The 14,417-nt window shown below is 53.9% G+C and overlaps 1 protein-coding gene across 1 annotated transcript; it reads right to left on the bottom strand.

Annotated features, from left to right (window-relative positions):
• Nucleotides 1-563: 563 nt before the first annotated feature.
• LOC104018470 (von Willebrand factor A domain-containing protein 5A-like) lies at nucleotides 564-9,067 on the bottom strand. The gene is made up of 17 exons (XM_087778614.1): nucleotides 8,930-9,067; nucleotides 7,818-7,876; nucleotides 7,202-7,449; nucleotides 6,874-7,096; nucleotides 6,368-6,510; nucleotides 6,097-6,211; nucleotides 5,529-5,656; nucleotides 5,169-5,257; nucleotides 4,577-4,721; nucleotides 4,180-4,259; nucleotides 3,550-3,661; nucleotides 3,047-3,211; nucleotides 2,809-2,912; nucleotides 2,268-2,449; nucleotides 1,882-2,088; nucleotides 1,191-1,409; nucleotides 564-643 (listed from the first exon to the last, which is right to left on the bottom strand). Exons 2-17 carry the CDS (start codon nucleotides 7,864-7,866, stop codon nucleotides 564-566), a joined length of 2,289 nt encoding a protein of 762 aa, XP_087634740.1. The 5' UTR covers nucleotides 7,867-7,876; nucleotides 8,930-9,067.
• Between the last annotated feature and the right edge of the window lie 5,350 nt (nucleotides 9,068-14,417).

Raw genomic sequence — 14,417 nt, 5'->3', positions numbered from 1 at the left:
ATTAATCACCTGACAACTTTTCTCTTACAGCTAGGATAAGTTAGACATCAGTCATCTATCTGCTGGGCAAAGGGTTGCTACAGCTGCTCCCGCTAAGATCAAGCTGAAATAAGGTCAAGCCAAAAGTAGTCTAGAAAAAGCCCGGCAAGTCCTCAGCTCTTGTCTTGCTAACCTGAAACAGGCCGGTGCTCTTCCAAGAGCAATGGCAGCACCTTATTTACTGTATTACAATACACAGCTCTCTGATACAGCGACGCCCTTTCGTGTCCCTCCTGGTGACTCGTAGATGGCCCCTGGAAGGAAGGCTCATAGACGCAACTGAAATTAAGGCTGCGTCACACCTTTTGGCTCTGAACTGGATGTTTTCTCTTGAGGAGTTCAGCATGATACAGCTTCAGCCCAACTAGTATAAGACATAAGCAGTGAGAATTCATCTGTAATGTAAGACCCCAGCTGGTCGCAACAGTGGTATCCCAGCACGGCAGGTGAATTCAGGCTATACTTTCTGGCCCGTTTTAGCTCTGCAGGCGCTGCCGGTCTGTAGCACAAGGCACGTGTTGAGCTCAGAGCCGGAAGACACTTGGGTTCACGCTGCTCGCAAGGAGGGTGTTGGCTGCCTCCAGGCACTTGTCCAGCTGGGACACTGCAATCAGGGAGAGACAGGGGCACTAGGGGAGTCAGGCAGGAGGGAGAGTCCACAGATGGAAAGGAGAAAGGGGACACAGGACTCCTTCAGCTGCCCCCAGGAAATTGTGCTCCTGCGAAGGGGTGAGGCAGGTCCCACTGGAGCGAGAAGGGAGGAGGCTGTGCTGTGGGGATCAGCAGGAAAAGGACCTTCAAGACTCACCAGCACAGCCAGGTCACAGCCTTGGCCTCCAGCAACTCACAGAGGTCTTGGTAACACTTGTCGTTTCTGTGCAGCCAGGTCACAGCCAGGTCACAGCCAGGTCACAGCCAGCACTGTGGCCCAGATGCTTGGCTCCATGACCTGTAGGAGAACAATGTCTCAAACCAGCAGGCAGTGCTGAGCATCCTCCCTGCCCCGTCACTGCTTCCCACCCCTTCCGTTGTGGCTCCTGCTTTCTGATCCCTTCATTGCTCTCTGGCTGCCAGTGCTGCCATGAGCCAAGGGGTTCCCACTGCCCCAGGATGACACACCGCCACCATAAGAGGTTCTCCCCTTACCTCACCAGGCAGCTTTCCCTTGAGTTCAGCCTCATCGATTTCCAGCACAGAGGCGAGTCCTGAGCTGAGGGCCCAGGAGCCGTCTAGATTCTGCAGTGCCACCAGCTTCTGGCACTCAGTAAAATCTTTGGTGAACCAAGGCTCAAAAACTGGAGAGCGCAAAACAAATGCCATGGGATCCACATGCTTGAGAGAAGAAATAAATGGTCGTGGTGGTTCACGTGCTGTGGGAGAAGGTGTGAACAGGAGGGTTGGGAGAATCACAGGAAGGTGACCCCTCTCTACTGCTCTGTGCAATGCCCCACAACATTATCTCTGCTCTTCTTCAGGCAGCTACCTGCAGTCTAAGCTCCTTCCTGCATGTCCCCCAAGCACTCCCACCCACAGCCCTTTCTGGACACCCCTAACTCATCCCCAACTTGGACCACTGCCTCTTCTCCTGGCATTCCTGCCCAGCCACGTCCCAAGACCTCTCTTGATAGCCCCCCAACACATCTTATCCAAAAGTGTATTTATGATCCAGCACCATCCCTGTCCCCTCCCTGGGTGCCCCTGAGCTGGGTCTCGGATTCACTGAAGGACTTGCAGGTTTAAGGGTAACTAAGGGAAGGGTTAAAGGCAAAATTCATTGGTTTCCATGCCATGGGCAAGACATGGCAGCATAACCCTCCTGTAAGACATTAGATTACCCCCTACCTTTTGAGCAAGCCCCCCCCTGGGGCAGGGCAGCAATGCCACGGGTGAGTCGACGGAGGGCAAGCCATGACTCACGCGCTGCTGTCAGCCAGCCAGGTGGTTCCCAGATGGTCTTAGGAAAGCAGGAAGAGACTCTACCCGAGCCACAAAGCTCAACAATCTGGCAGGGGATGAGTGACTGGCGGGGCGGCAACAGTGCCAGGGGCCCTTTGAGGGCAAACAGAGAAAGGGGCTGAATTAAGCACATGGGAAAGAAGCACCTGGTGGTGATGGGGCCTACCCCATGAGACTGGGGGTGCTCTGTGGCTGGGGTTCCAGCTCCAGTGGAGTGAGAGCATCCCATGGAGCTGCCCCACCAGCTCTTCCTCGCAGGTGTCTTTCCTTACCTCGGTACCAGGTGACCCTCTGTGATGTGCGAATCCCCACATAGCTGGTAAAGGGGCAGATGATCCCTGAAGTGAGGCTCACCTCAACTGCACGGTGCCTTGGTTCGTCCCCTGACCCACTCACAGCCTCTAGCAACAACCTCTTCAGCAAGTGTCTCGCGGCCAGACGATGCACAGCCAGCCTGGGGACAGAGCAGGGTGAGGCCTGAACACCTGGCTCATCTCCATGCTGGGGAAAGGTGGACAGAGAGAGAGCCTGGACACCTGAGTTCTCTCCCTTCAGGGGTGAGGGTGGACAGAGGGAAAATGTGGCTGCCTGGGTCCTCGTCTGTCTGGAGGGAAGTGATGCCCAGGTTCCTGGGTCCTACCACGGTGGGGTCAAAGCAGGGAAGGAGGCCGTGCTTGGGCACCTGTGTTCTCTGCCAGTTTGGGATTGTGTGTGGAAGGTGAGAATGCATAAGCTAACTGGGCCCCCTCTCAGCTGGAGTCCATGTTAGAAATGAGGGGGATGCATGCAGCTTCCCTTAGGAAAGGCTCTCACCGGCCATCTGCCTGCGGGCACAGCGGGAATTCAATTGTGTGACTGACATCCTGGCCATCCAGGCTGTACTGCAAGGTCATGACCCCCTTGGCCACCATCGTATCCTGGGAACACATGGGAAAGCTACTGGAGGTTACTGGGGACACAAGATGGTTACTGGGGGATATTGGGAAGTTACTGAAAGATTACTGGTCGTTACTGGGAGGTAAGTGGGGGTGACTCTAGTCCCAGCTCTCACCTGTGCCTGTCCATGGATCTGGGCATAGACGAGGCTGTGTTCATCCCGAAAGATGGACTGAGGGGTGTCCCCCAGCACCTCAACCTCCAGGCCACGGGGCAGGGTCCAGCTCAGAGACACTCCCTCAGCTGCTGGCTTGAGGGCCTCCTTCAGGCACTTCAACACCTGGGGACAGAGGGCAGGACACCACGGTTTGCAGCTCCACCAGGGTTCAGCCCACGGCCCCTGGTGTCGGGGTTCCCTGCGGGACAGGGGAATGTGTGGGGTAGCCTGCACCAGCTGGGTTCCCTTGGCGCAGTCAGGTCTGTGGGTTATAGCGGGGCAGAAGCCCAGGCACCTGTGTTCTCAGTGGGGTGGGGTGGTGGGGTAGAGTCAGGGGAAGCCTGAGTGCCTGGGTTCCTGGGGCAGCTGGGTCTTGACTACTGTGTCCAGGTGCTGGGGTACTTGGAAGCCAGTGTGTCTGTGGAATAGCGGGGAACCTGCCAGGGCTCCTGGGTTCCTACCACAACTGTCACGCTGTTGTCAGAGGAGACGTAGGTAGCTTCACCCCCTGTCTCCCTGGCCAGGGCCGTAGCCAGCGTAACACTGTCCCGAGAGAAGCAGAAGGAGAAACACCTATGGGGGAAGCAGAGAAAGGTGTCAGAAATGAGAGCCAGAGGTGGGTACAAGGATGTTGGGGTAGAGCTGGAGAGCACAGGCTGGAGTTAAAGCTGGGGGAAACAAAGCTGGGGTGCAGAACAAGGGGGCAGGAGGAAGAGCAGGGCGTGAGGGACTGGGGTTGGAGGTGGGGTTAGACAGGGAGCTGGCAGAGGAGAGCTGGGACTTGGGGTAGAGCTGGGGTCAGTCTAGTGGAGCTGGGGCACAGCTTGGGGGCACATCAGGGTGTACAAGCCCTGTGCCTCAGTCTCCCTGCTCACTGTGTGAAGGGTGCCGTGGTTGTGGGAGTAGTAAGCAAAGACTCCCACAGGGAGACTTGGCACAGGAGAGCTGTGCAAGGTGGGAAGGGTCTTGGGGGCACTGGAGGGGCCCAAGGATTGGGACAGGCACTGGTGAACAGGGGTCCTCAGCAGGGATGGAAAGGGCTGGACAACCAAAGGGTGACTGGAGGACTGGGGGCAGAGAGTCCCAATTACCGGTGGCTGTTGCGGTGACGGCTGACCTCAGCTGCAATGACTTCCTCGTCCGGGGGTAGCCTGGCCATGAAGATGAAGAGCTGGGAGACAGGGGACATGAGTGGCAGGGCCCTGCACAGGCACCCCAAACCCGGGAGAGCAGGCCCCTGAAATGGAGAGAGGGGCCCAGGAGAGCGAGCCCTTGTAGAGAGACTACCCGAGGGAGAGAGATCCACTCAGGGACAGGAACCCCCAAAGATATAGACTCACTTCTCATTCCCCCACACCCCACAGTATTCTTCTTGTTCCCTTGTGACCATCATGTACTTTGGGTGGCTCCTTCCACCCACGCTCCTGTGTCCTCTCTCTCCTCCTGAGACACCTGTCCCTCCACCCCTCCATGCCCCTGCACCCAGACCTGGCGCGTATGCCCGTGGGGGCGAGGGGTATTGTAGATTGAGCGGAGGGTTCCCAGCAGATTGGTGTCATCCAAACTGGAGCCGGTGGAGGGGATGCGCCGCATGGCCTCGGTCAGGTTGTCCTGAGTATATTCAACGCTTTGCCTGCAGGGAGCACAGCATGTTGGAGAGCACATTGCTCTGTGCTTAGTGCTCCCTGAGACCCTGCCCCATAGCACTTCCCACAGCTCTGCCCTAGGGTCCTCTGCAAGTCCTTGCCCCATAGTAGTTCTTGAAGAGACCTGCCTTCATAGCTCCTACAAGACTTTGCTCAACAGAACCCCAGGAGGTGCTGTCCCATAATGCCACAAAGATCCCATCCCCAGAATCCAGCTCTGCCCTACAGTAACCAGTCGAGCCCTCCAGCACCCAACCTTGCCCCATACCAACCAGCCGATTTCCGAGCATGCACACCTGCCCTCCAGCATCTAACCCTGCCCCGTAGCACCCATTCCAGCCCCACAGCACCCAGCCATGCCCCACAGTATCCAGCCCTACCCACCAGCACCTAATCCAGCCCCATAGCACTCAGCCTGCCCCATGTTTGCGCACGGGTAGATGCCCACAGAGGTTTCTCCGTAGCAGTAGATGTTGAAGTAGCAGCCCAGGGGCAGGCTTTTGAGAAGGAAGGGCAGGGAGTCCTGTGGAAAGACACAGCAGGCAAGTCTTGGGAGGCACTTGGGGGGCTACAGATGCCTTTGCCCATCGTCTGGTCCTCCTACAGCCCCTGGACTCCCTTGGATGAGCCAAGCCAGTGCCCTGAACTCTGCTGGGCAGCTGAGATATTTCAGGACCATTTCAGGCCCCAGCAGTCCCCCTTCACGTCTCTGTCCCTCTGCAAATGCCTGCCCTGGCCCTCTCCCCACCAGCCTGCTCCTCCACTCCATCCTGGTCCCTGCTCTGCGGGGGTACCTGTGCATGCTCAAGGAAAGTGGTGTCCAGGAGGAAGATGAACTCTCCAGACTGGCGCTGCCCAGGCACTGCCTCAGGGATGCTGGGCGCCAGCGTCACCAACACCATGCGGTCACCAAGCAGGGAGCCTTGAGGAGGTATGGGGTGGGATTAAGGCCAGATAGAGACCCTCTCCTCATCCTGGTTCTGACTCTCGTTGTGCTTTCAGCTTCTACCCATCCCAGGGCCCCTGATGCCCCACACTGGTACCTCAAAACCCCACAGTACTCTCCACGAGGTGCACAGCCCAGTGTCCCATGTATTCCAACCCAGTGCCTCCAATACAGCTACCCAGTGAGCCCTGGCATAGAACTTCCCGTGTGCATGCTGCTCTATCTGATACCTCACCACAGTGTCCCCAGCAGCCCACCCTGGAGCCCCAGGACCCAAACTATCCCACCTGAATGCCTCCCACTCCCATCCCAGTGTCCAATGATACCTCACCCCACAGAATCCCCAGTGTGCCCCCATGGCCAATGCCTCCTGCAACCCAGAGGTGCCCCCATGTTCCGTCCCCAGCTGCGCTCACCTGGAGGGGCCCCAGGGTCTCCCTTCTCCACCACAGCACTGACTTCAGTGGGGTCTCCAAAATACACCAGCAGCTCCAAATCATCATGACTTGGGGGGCTGCCATCCAGTGAGACCTGGAGAAAGGGTGCCTGGTCGTACACAGGAGGAGGGGACCAGACCCAGCATTTGGCCAGGAGCACAGGCACTGATCCCAGTACATTCCCTTTTTCTCAGGGATGACACCCCACCCCCCAACTCCCCCCAGGATCCTGGCACTCAGGAGGGCGTACCTGTGCAGTGCTGCAGTCCTGGGCAGTGTAGATCAAAGGGGTGAGGGCAAAGTTGGCCTGGACATTGGCCACTCCACGGGGTGACTGCAGGCTAGCGGTGAGCAGCAGGCTGTAGTGCAGCTTGCTAGTGAGACAGTTCCAGGCTGCAAGGAGAAACATGGCACTGGGGAGGGCAAAGGCTCTCCCTGCGGGGCTGGGGCAGGATGTGGCATCCATATATAGGACATATGGAGAGAATTGGGAGAGAATTGGGGGTTGTCAATAAGGTGTATGGAGCGGTCCATGAGTCCGTTTATGGGAAATGTGTGTGGGAAGTGTGGATCCCCTCATGGGGCACAAAGGAGAATACGTGGATCTGTCCAGGGGCTGCACGGGGGAAAAAGGTGTGTCCCCCTGCGGGTGCCAAGGGAAGTTGCATCGTGCCTGTTCGTAAAGTACATGGGGAGTCTGTGACCCTTCTGTGGGGTGTGTGACTGGGAGGGCAGGTGCCTTGTGGGGTCACTCACCATAGTGTTTTGTGTAGGGATGCAGCGTGGGTGGCAGCACAAACTGGGCTGCTCCATCGGGCTTCCGTGGCAGCTCTTGGACATAGTGCAAGGTCACGACCACCTCCCTGCCGGGGGACAGGGTGCCCAGGAAGCAGGCAAACACCTCGCCTGCATACCTAGACTCATTCTGAAGGTATTCCAGATTCTCCCAGCCTCCTATAGCCTCATGAGACTGCTGGACCTGGGTGGGAAAGGGAGGGACAGAAAGCTGATCACCATGCAGGCCATGGGCTGCTCACCCCATGCTCCTGTGGTGGTTTGCCCATTTGTCCCTGGATGCTGGTACCTCATCCCGCAGCATGGCCTGGACCTTGGCATCCTCGCTGCGGACCTGGAAGGAGTAGATGGCCATGTGGGGGCCCAGGGGGAAGGCAAAGAGGACTTCTTTGGAGATCTGGCTCTTGTTCTGGTAGATGAGTTCGGAGGCCACGTCAGCCACGTAATCCTGGATAGCAACATCCACCACAGCACCACACAGAGGCACTGAGCACAGGGACTCGTAGAGCCACTTCCCCAGGAAAAAGGATCCTGCTGCTGTTGGGAGAGATGCAACGTGTCCATCAGCACACATGAACGACACAAGGAGGTGGCTGGGGCTACTTCAAGTATGTGGTTGTTCCCACCCTGGAAACCAAGACTAGGTGACCGTTACTGAGGGTCTAGTGTGAGCCTGCCATAGAACAGCATCTGTCCCTCACTGCCCCAGCTTCCCTTTTTCCCCATACCTCTGGTGCCCACCCGGTTCCTGTAGAGCTCTTGACCATTCCCATCCTTGTTTCACTCTGGGAAGATCCAGTCCAGATATTTCCCCCTGTGGCTGCCTATCCTTCTCCTGTCTTTGTCCCCCTTTGGGAGCATCCCCCGTCCCCCAAATGTCCCTCCGCTGTCTGTCCCCAGCTCACCATCATGGGCGTAGGATTTTTCTAGAAGTCCAAAGCTCTGACGCCACATTTCTGGAGACCTGCAGACAAGAAGAGTCTCCTGTAAGAGGAGAGATCCACAGAAACCACCAGGCAGCCCCTATTTGGTGAAGATTCCTTGCCATTTCCCCAGTCCTACACACACAGCTGGAAGCCCCAGCGCACCAGGTTCAGCCAGAGCAAACCCAGGGCTTCAGAAATCCCTGTTCATGACGTCACCGGGAGTATCTCTGCATTGCGGAGGTCTGCACCCCCCCCCACCCCCCCCCCCATGGGAGAATCTTAAAGAGAACTGAGGGATAGCAAGGGGAGATGGAGGGAAGAAGGTGTCAAAGCAAGAGTGGATGGATGGATGGATGGATGGATGGATGGACGGATGGACGGATAGACGGATGCATGGGACTATATTGGGATGAACAATACATGGCTATCCATCCATGGCCGGATAGATAGATTGGCAGACGAGGTCCATTTTGGGACAGATGGATGCATAGGTGGAGAAGCGGAGAGACATTAGAATTTTTGTTGAAATGGGTGGATGAACAGGTGGAGGGGTCCATTTTAGAAGAGATGAGCAGGTACCCATCACAAAGAGTCTTGTGTGAATGCAGCTGCACGAGAGAGAGCACCTGCGAGGGCAGGTTGAAAGTCCAGATAATAAGGGGAAACATGATGGAGAGAGAAATGAGGTGAGGGTCAGGTATTCCATGATTGCAGAGCAAATCCCAGAAAGGCACTGGGGGGAGGGTGTAGTTCAAGTGATATCTGGCTGTCTTGTGGCCAAGTGGCAGGTGCAAGGGAGGGCCCTCCACTCCAAACCCATCCGCATAGATCTCTCTGGTTCAGACACATTTGCCTCAATTTCCCCAGGTCCCGCTCTGAGGTGACAGAGTGGGGAGCACCAGAAAAATCCCCACCCCACCATCAGGGGTGGACAGACAGAGCAAATAGGGTGTAAGTCCTCAGGGGAGTAGGGGAGAGGGATGGGCAGAGGGATGGATTGAATAGGGGCAAGCTCTCCCCAGGGAACAGGGATAATGAAGAGAGCGTAAGGACGGAATAACAAAGCAAAGCACAAACAAGCAGGCACTCACCAGAATCAAGGCCAGAGTCAGGAGGGATGGACTGACAGTCAGATGGACGGAGAGGTGGAAGAGGAGGGGGAGAGAGAGTAAGGGGCAGACGGACGAGACACAGGGACAGAAGGGGGAGGGATGGAGAGACAGAGCAAGAGGCGTTCGGGCAGACGGGAAGATGCAGGGCTACGTAAGCAGAGGGACGGCTGCGGTGGAGAAAGAGGCGGAGGGGCAGGCGGACGGACAGACTGACGGGAAGGCAGGGCCAGGGGGGCGGAGACACCCCCCCACCCCCAACTCGGGTGGCTGCAAACCTCCTCCCGAGCACCCCGGCGCCTGGTTCCCCGGGGGCTGTGGGGTCAGCGGGGATCCTGGATGCCGGGTAGCTGGGAGGCTGTGGGATGGGAAGGGGCGAGGGGACACCCCCGGTGGAGGGGATCTGCCCGGGGTCCCTGGACCCCCCTCCTGGAACCCGGCCCTGGAAGCCGAAGCGGCGAGTGGGCGGGAGCGCCTGCGACCTGCGCTGCGGGACACGGCCCCGCGTCAGCTGCTGCAGCCACGGGAGCGTCTGCGCACCCTGCCCCCCCGCGCCCGGCCGGGGCGGGCGCCCTGGGCGGGGAGCAGCGTCCCTCGCCGCCGCAGGATGCTCCGGGCACAGCCAAGGAAAGGGCTGCAAACCCCGCAGCAGGACTGCTCCTGGCCAAAGGGAGGCTGCCAAATCTCCCCCCGCCGCCCAGCCCTTCCGCTCCGTCCTCACGTCTGATGCAATGGGCAGCAGCTGCCAAGGGCCCCCTGCAACCAGGACAGCGTCTTCTGTGTGCCTGAGGAGGTGGCACTCGTCCCTCCGGGAACCTGTCCCCCTGCCAGGCCTGCAGCACTGGCTGCAGAGTTGGAGGCTGGGCTCGGGTCCCTACACTGATTAGTGCCAGACTGTTAATTGGGTAGTGGATTGCAAAGAAGCAAACCCAACATACTGGCCAGCTGAGGAATGGGGAGAGTTGGCAGACAAGCTCAAACTTACATACCTACTTTTGGCATGGGTGTTTCCCCTCACCTGCTGGATTGGGATGCTCCGTCTCCACCTTCCTCGCCTGAGCCAGCCCCATGCTCATGCCTCCCTGGCAGCCAGCCCCTGGTTGAGACGACCCATCTCATCGGTAGTCTCCAGACGCTCAAGGGGCCAAATTGCGTCTGACTTCAGCTGTGTTGCTGCCAGAGCACACCCTGGCTGTCTCTCACTGAACTCTCACTTGGCCACCAAACCTGGGCAGCTTCCTTCAATCTGCCTCTCAGGATTGCTGTGATTCTCAGACAAGACCACGCCAAGGACAGTGTGACAGCCTCGATCAGCACAGACAGTTCTGGCTGCCTCTGCTCAAATTCTGCCACAGTCTCATTACACCCATGGAGATCAAGTTCTTTGAGGAAGTGGGTGAACCGACATTCACGTGCTGCTGGAAGACGTGGCCCATGACTACCTTCAAGAACTGGTGGAACACCCCATGTTGGCTCCAATAGTCTTGATGCTTCTGAGGAGGCAAATGAGCCCTAGGTGTAGATGCTACCTGCTGCATTTGAGTAGCTAGGGAACACTTTCCTGCCTCTCCACTCTTCCCTTCCTCACCACAGGCGATGAGTAACCGGCACGCTTGGTCAAAAAGTGCCGCAAATACTGAACTGCTGACCCCTTGAGCTAGCTTCACCTTCCCAAAACGTCTGTCCAGCTGGGATGCATACTTGAAGGTTCTCACTGGCTCTTGATGGAGGCCACTTGGTGGCTGTGAATGGTTTTGGGATGCTGGAGCTCCAGTATCTCTCTTCTGAGCATCTCTGGAGGATGTCAGCCCCCTCAAGTCTGGGCCTCTTTTGAAGGGCAAAGAAATAATACCTGGTCTTAGTGTGACATAGAGGTAGTCTGCTCAGATGCTCACGTATTTTGTGTCCAGACAGGACAGCAGAGTCTGCTGCATGCAGAAGAGGAAGCAGCCAGGTGAGCAATCTGACTGGTGACAGTGGTACAAGGAGTTGCCACAGGGCTGGAGGGCAGCTGTGTGCTGCTGCCGAGGGGATTATTGTAGCTACTGCCCCACCTCTCACACATATACATGCTCTGACGTTCTCCAGGGTTCACCCTATGCTTTCATTTGTGAATTCATCCCTGGTAGACAGCACTGCTCAGAAAGGAGGGAACTGAGCTGTGGAGAGATTGTGGCCCTGGGTACAAATCCATGGAAGCAGTTGGGGTACTACATTTCCACTGGTTTCTTAAGCCTGCCTGGGTCCAGCAGATTTGAATGTGGAGGGACCTGTCAGGGAGCAGCAAAGGCCAGCTGCTCCACAAGGGAAGCTGAGTTGGGAGCCAAATGCAGCAGTAAGGTGGGCAGGAGCAGTGACCTCACCAACAAGGATCCAGGATGCTGAGGGGTAAGTCAGAGTCAGGACTGGGTCCAGAGACAGTGGCCATCCAGCAAGTCAGGTTACTGGGGGGACAGGCCCTTGCTTCTTGCTTTCTTCGCCACAACTCTTATCAGCAAAGGGGCTGACCTTGGACTCAGCCATCTAAACTGCTGAACTTAGCCAGCTGAACTGGAGCAGGCTCATTTTCTTTAAGAAGTCCCACTTTCCACATTCTTTCGAAAAGGTTCTTTTTATAATTTTATTCTGTCCATGACCATTCTTAGTTTTTCTGCGTTCAGTAACAATGCACAGAACTATACCTGATGTAAGGGCACGCATGGAGTTTAATAATTAACTAAAGTTTAAACATGATTGATGTGAGTTTTAAGGCTCTGGTCTGTTTCAGTCTGTTCTAAGAGGTAAAATTCTGTTGGCAATGTGTAAAATACACACACACACACACATATATATATATAGTCAAAACATAGACATCTATGTTGGGTTGACCTTGGCTGGTGGCCAGGTGCCCACCAAGCCGCTCTATCACTCCCCCCTCCTCAGTGGGACAGGGGGAAAAAATAAGATGAAAAACTCCTGGGTCAAGATAAAGGCAGTTTAATAAAGAAAGAGGAAAGGTTACATGCAGAACCAGAGGAAGAAAAAAAAAAAAAAAAGCTTTATTCTCTACTTGCCATCAGCAGACGATGTCCAGCCCCTTCCTGGGAAGCAGGACCTCACTACACATAGCGGTTGCTTCGGAAGACAAACTCCTTAATGACGAATGCGCTCCTTTCCTCCTCCTTTCTCTTAGCTTTTATTGCTGAGCACGACCTCATGTAGTATGGAATATCTCTTTGGCCAGATTGGGTCAGCTGTCCTGGCTATGTCCTCTCCCAGCCTCTTGCCCACCCCCAGCCTCCTGGCCTTTGGGGGGGGCGAGGGCAGGTGTAGGGTGTTGGAGATCCAGCCTTGATGCTGTGCGAGCCCTGCTGAGGAGGAGCCAAAACATTAGTGCGTTATCAGTGCCCTTCTAGCTACAAATACAAAGCACAGCACTGTGAGGGCTGGTATGGGGAAAGTTAACTCCATCCCAGCCAGACCCAATACAACATCTGTACAACACAGTCTAGGAAAAATAAATAAATAAATAGTCACACAAAAATTAGCAGTTTCTTGCAATTTTGGCCGATAATGGGAAAGAAAGACAAATAGGAAAACTACTTTGTTAAAGATGTTCTTTCAGAGTGAAAATTCCGTTTTCACCCTGTTCTAGTTGTGTCGTAGTCTGAAAAATCTGCAAAGCCTGCGAGGTATTGTGGGTTATTAATGGTAAATTCCCAAATGCAGTAATGCCCAGGGACCCTTGTTATTCGGGCAGCAGAAATAAGCAGTGGGACAACTGACGCATCTCATATCAGTTCCAGATGGAGGTTCGTGTTTCAGCAGTACACAAGCAGGCAGAGCAGAGCCACAGGCATCTGGAGAAGGTTTATGCACTGGAAGATCTGATTGAGCTACAGAGTGAAAGCGCGTCAAGTGAGGGTGCATCATATCAAACTAGGCGGAAATCACATTTCTAAGAGGTAAATCAGATTAATTTGGGTCAAATGAGGAAAGATTATTTTATTACGCTCTTCTATCCTCTAAGATTGGTCCAGGATGGAAACAGTAGGGTGGACATTAATGCACAAAGGATATGAAGAAAATTACTGCAGGAAGGATGAACATGTAGACAAACAAGCACGCTGTCAATCTGCTAGGTATTGACCGTAGTGTAACTGAGTGCCAAATTTCCTTAGGTATTTTTTTACTTTCCAATTGTACAGTATATTTTGGGACAAGAAGGGCAGAAATCGTACTGATAGCCTCGGCAGTCTGCCTGTAAGAACTACAAATGCAAACTGTCCTGCAGCAAGGTAGGTGGGCAATTTTCCCATGATCTTTTCTATTGAAATACGGTTTGTGACACAGGAATAATTTTTTTGGTTTTGAAGTGTTATCCTTTTGGATATCCTATCTGAATGAAATAAAGATATTTCAATATGATTGTCCAGAACTAAGACAGTAGTCTGTGGCTGAGAGAGAGAGAGAAATCCTCTTACAGTATAGTTCACCTCAATTACTTTGAACACTGACTGTGGGATTAATATGTCCAGATACGCTTGTCTAGACTGAGGTTAACTGTGTGTGCAACGACATTTAATTTAACAAGTAACACCAGGTCCCTGGCAGATCACTTTCTTGTTCCTCAGCCTTGTGTTTTTTTAGCTTGTGAAGGAACTCTTCAACAGAAAACAAAAAAGCGTGCGCGCACATGCACACACACACCACCACAAAACTAATGAACAAAAACCTGCCAACCCCTAAAAAAAAAAAGGAAAAAAGGGAGAGGAGAAAAGAGAGAGAGAGAAAGAAGAGAAATTGATAGTTTTAATAACTATCAGTGCATTAAAATAAAAAGTACATTTCTTCTCATGATTTCCTTCAGTATCTGTTATATTTCCTAGGCATGGTATTTGTCATGTTGGGTGATGAAATGGTCACTCAAAGAATTCCTCTCTTTTCCTTTCTTCTTTTGACTGAAGGTTTCTGAATCACAGCTTGTTTCTGTTGGCTGGAATATCACTTTCTGACCCTGCAGGTTTCAAAAGATATTGCCAAGTGAGCTAAGCCGTACCTTTCAACATTTTCCTGAATATTTTTCTGGATATTTCAGGTTTTTATCAAGTTCAGTATACACAAACGCTCATCAACGTGTCCAGTTCTTAGGAAATGCATATTACGGCTTTCCACTGGTTGTATTGGTCTGGTATAGTCTAGGTCATCAAAACATCCTGCCGCAGTTTGTGTGATGCTTTCCAAACTCAAGGAAGCAATTTTGTTAAAAAATTTGCATAAGAGAAAATTAAAAATATACAATAATGTCTCTCATAAATTATTATCCAGAGAACGTTCAAGAACTGCTCAAAAAGAAAATAAACCGTACCACCATACAATGTTAACAATACCATCTTTCTTCTGTAACTGCTCGGTGATGATGGATCAATAATTAAATGTAGTTCTTGATGCTTTATTCCAGGCTGTGGTGCATTTCCTCTTGGCTTGATCC

This window comes from Nipponia nippon, unplaced genomic scaffold, assembly GCF_047370975.1.
Source record: "Nipponia nippon isolate SJK-2023a ecotype South Korea unplaced genomic scaffold, ASM4737097v1 scaffold_45, whole genome shotgun sequence".
Taxonomy (NCBI): Eukaryota; Metazoa; Chordata; class Aves; order Pelecaniformes; family Threskiornithidae; genus Nipponia; species Nipponia nippon.
This window is presented reverse-complemented; position numbering and strand designations above follow the sequence as displayed.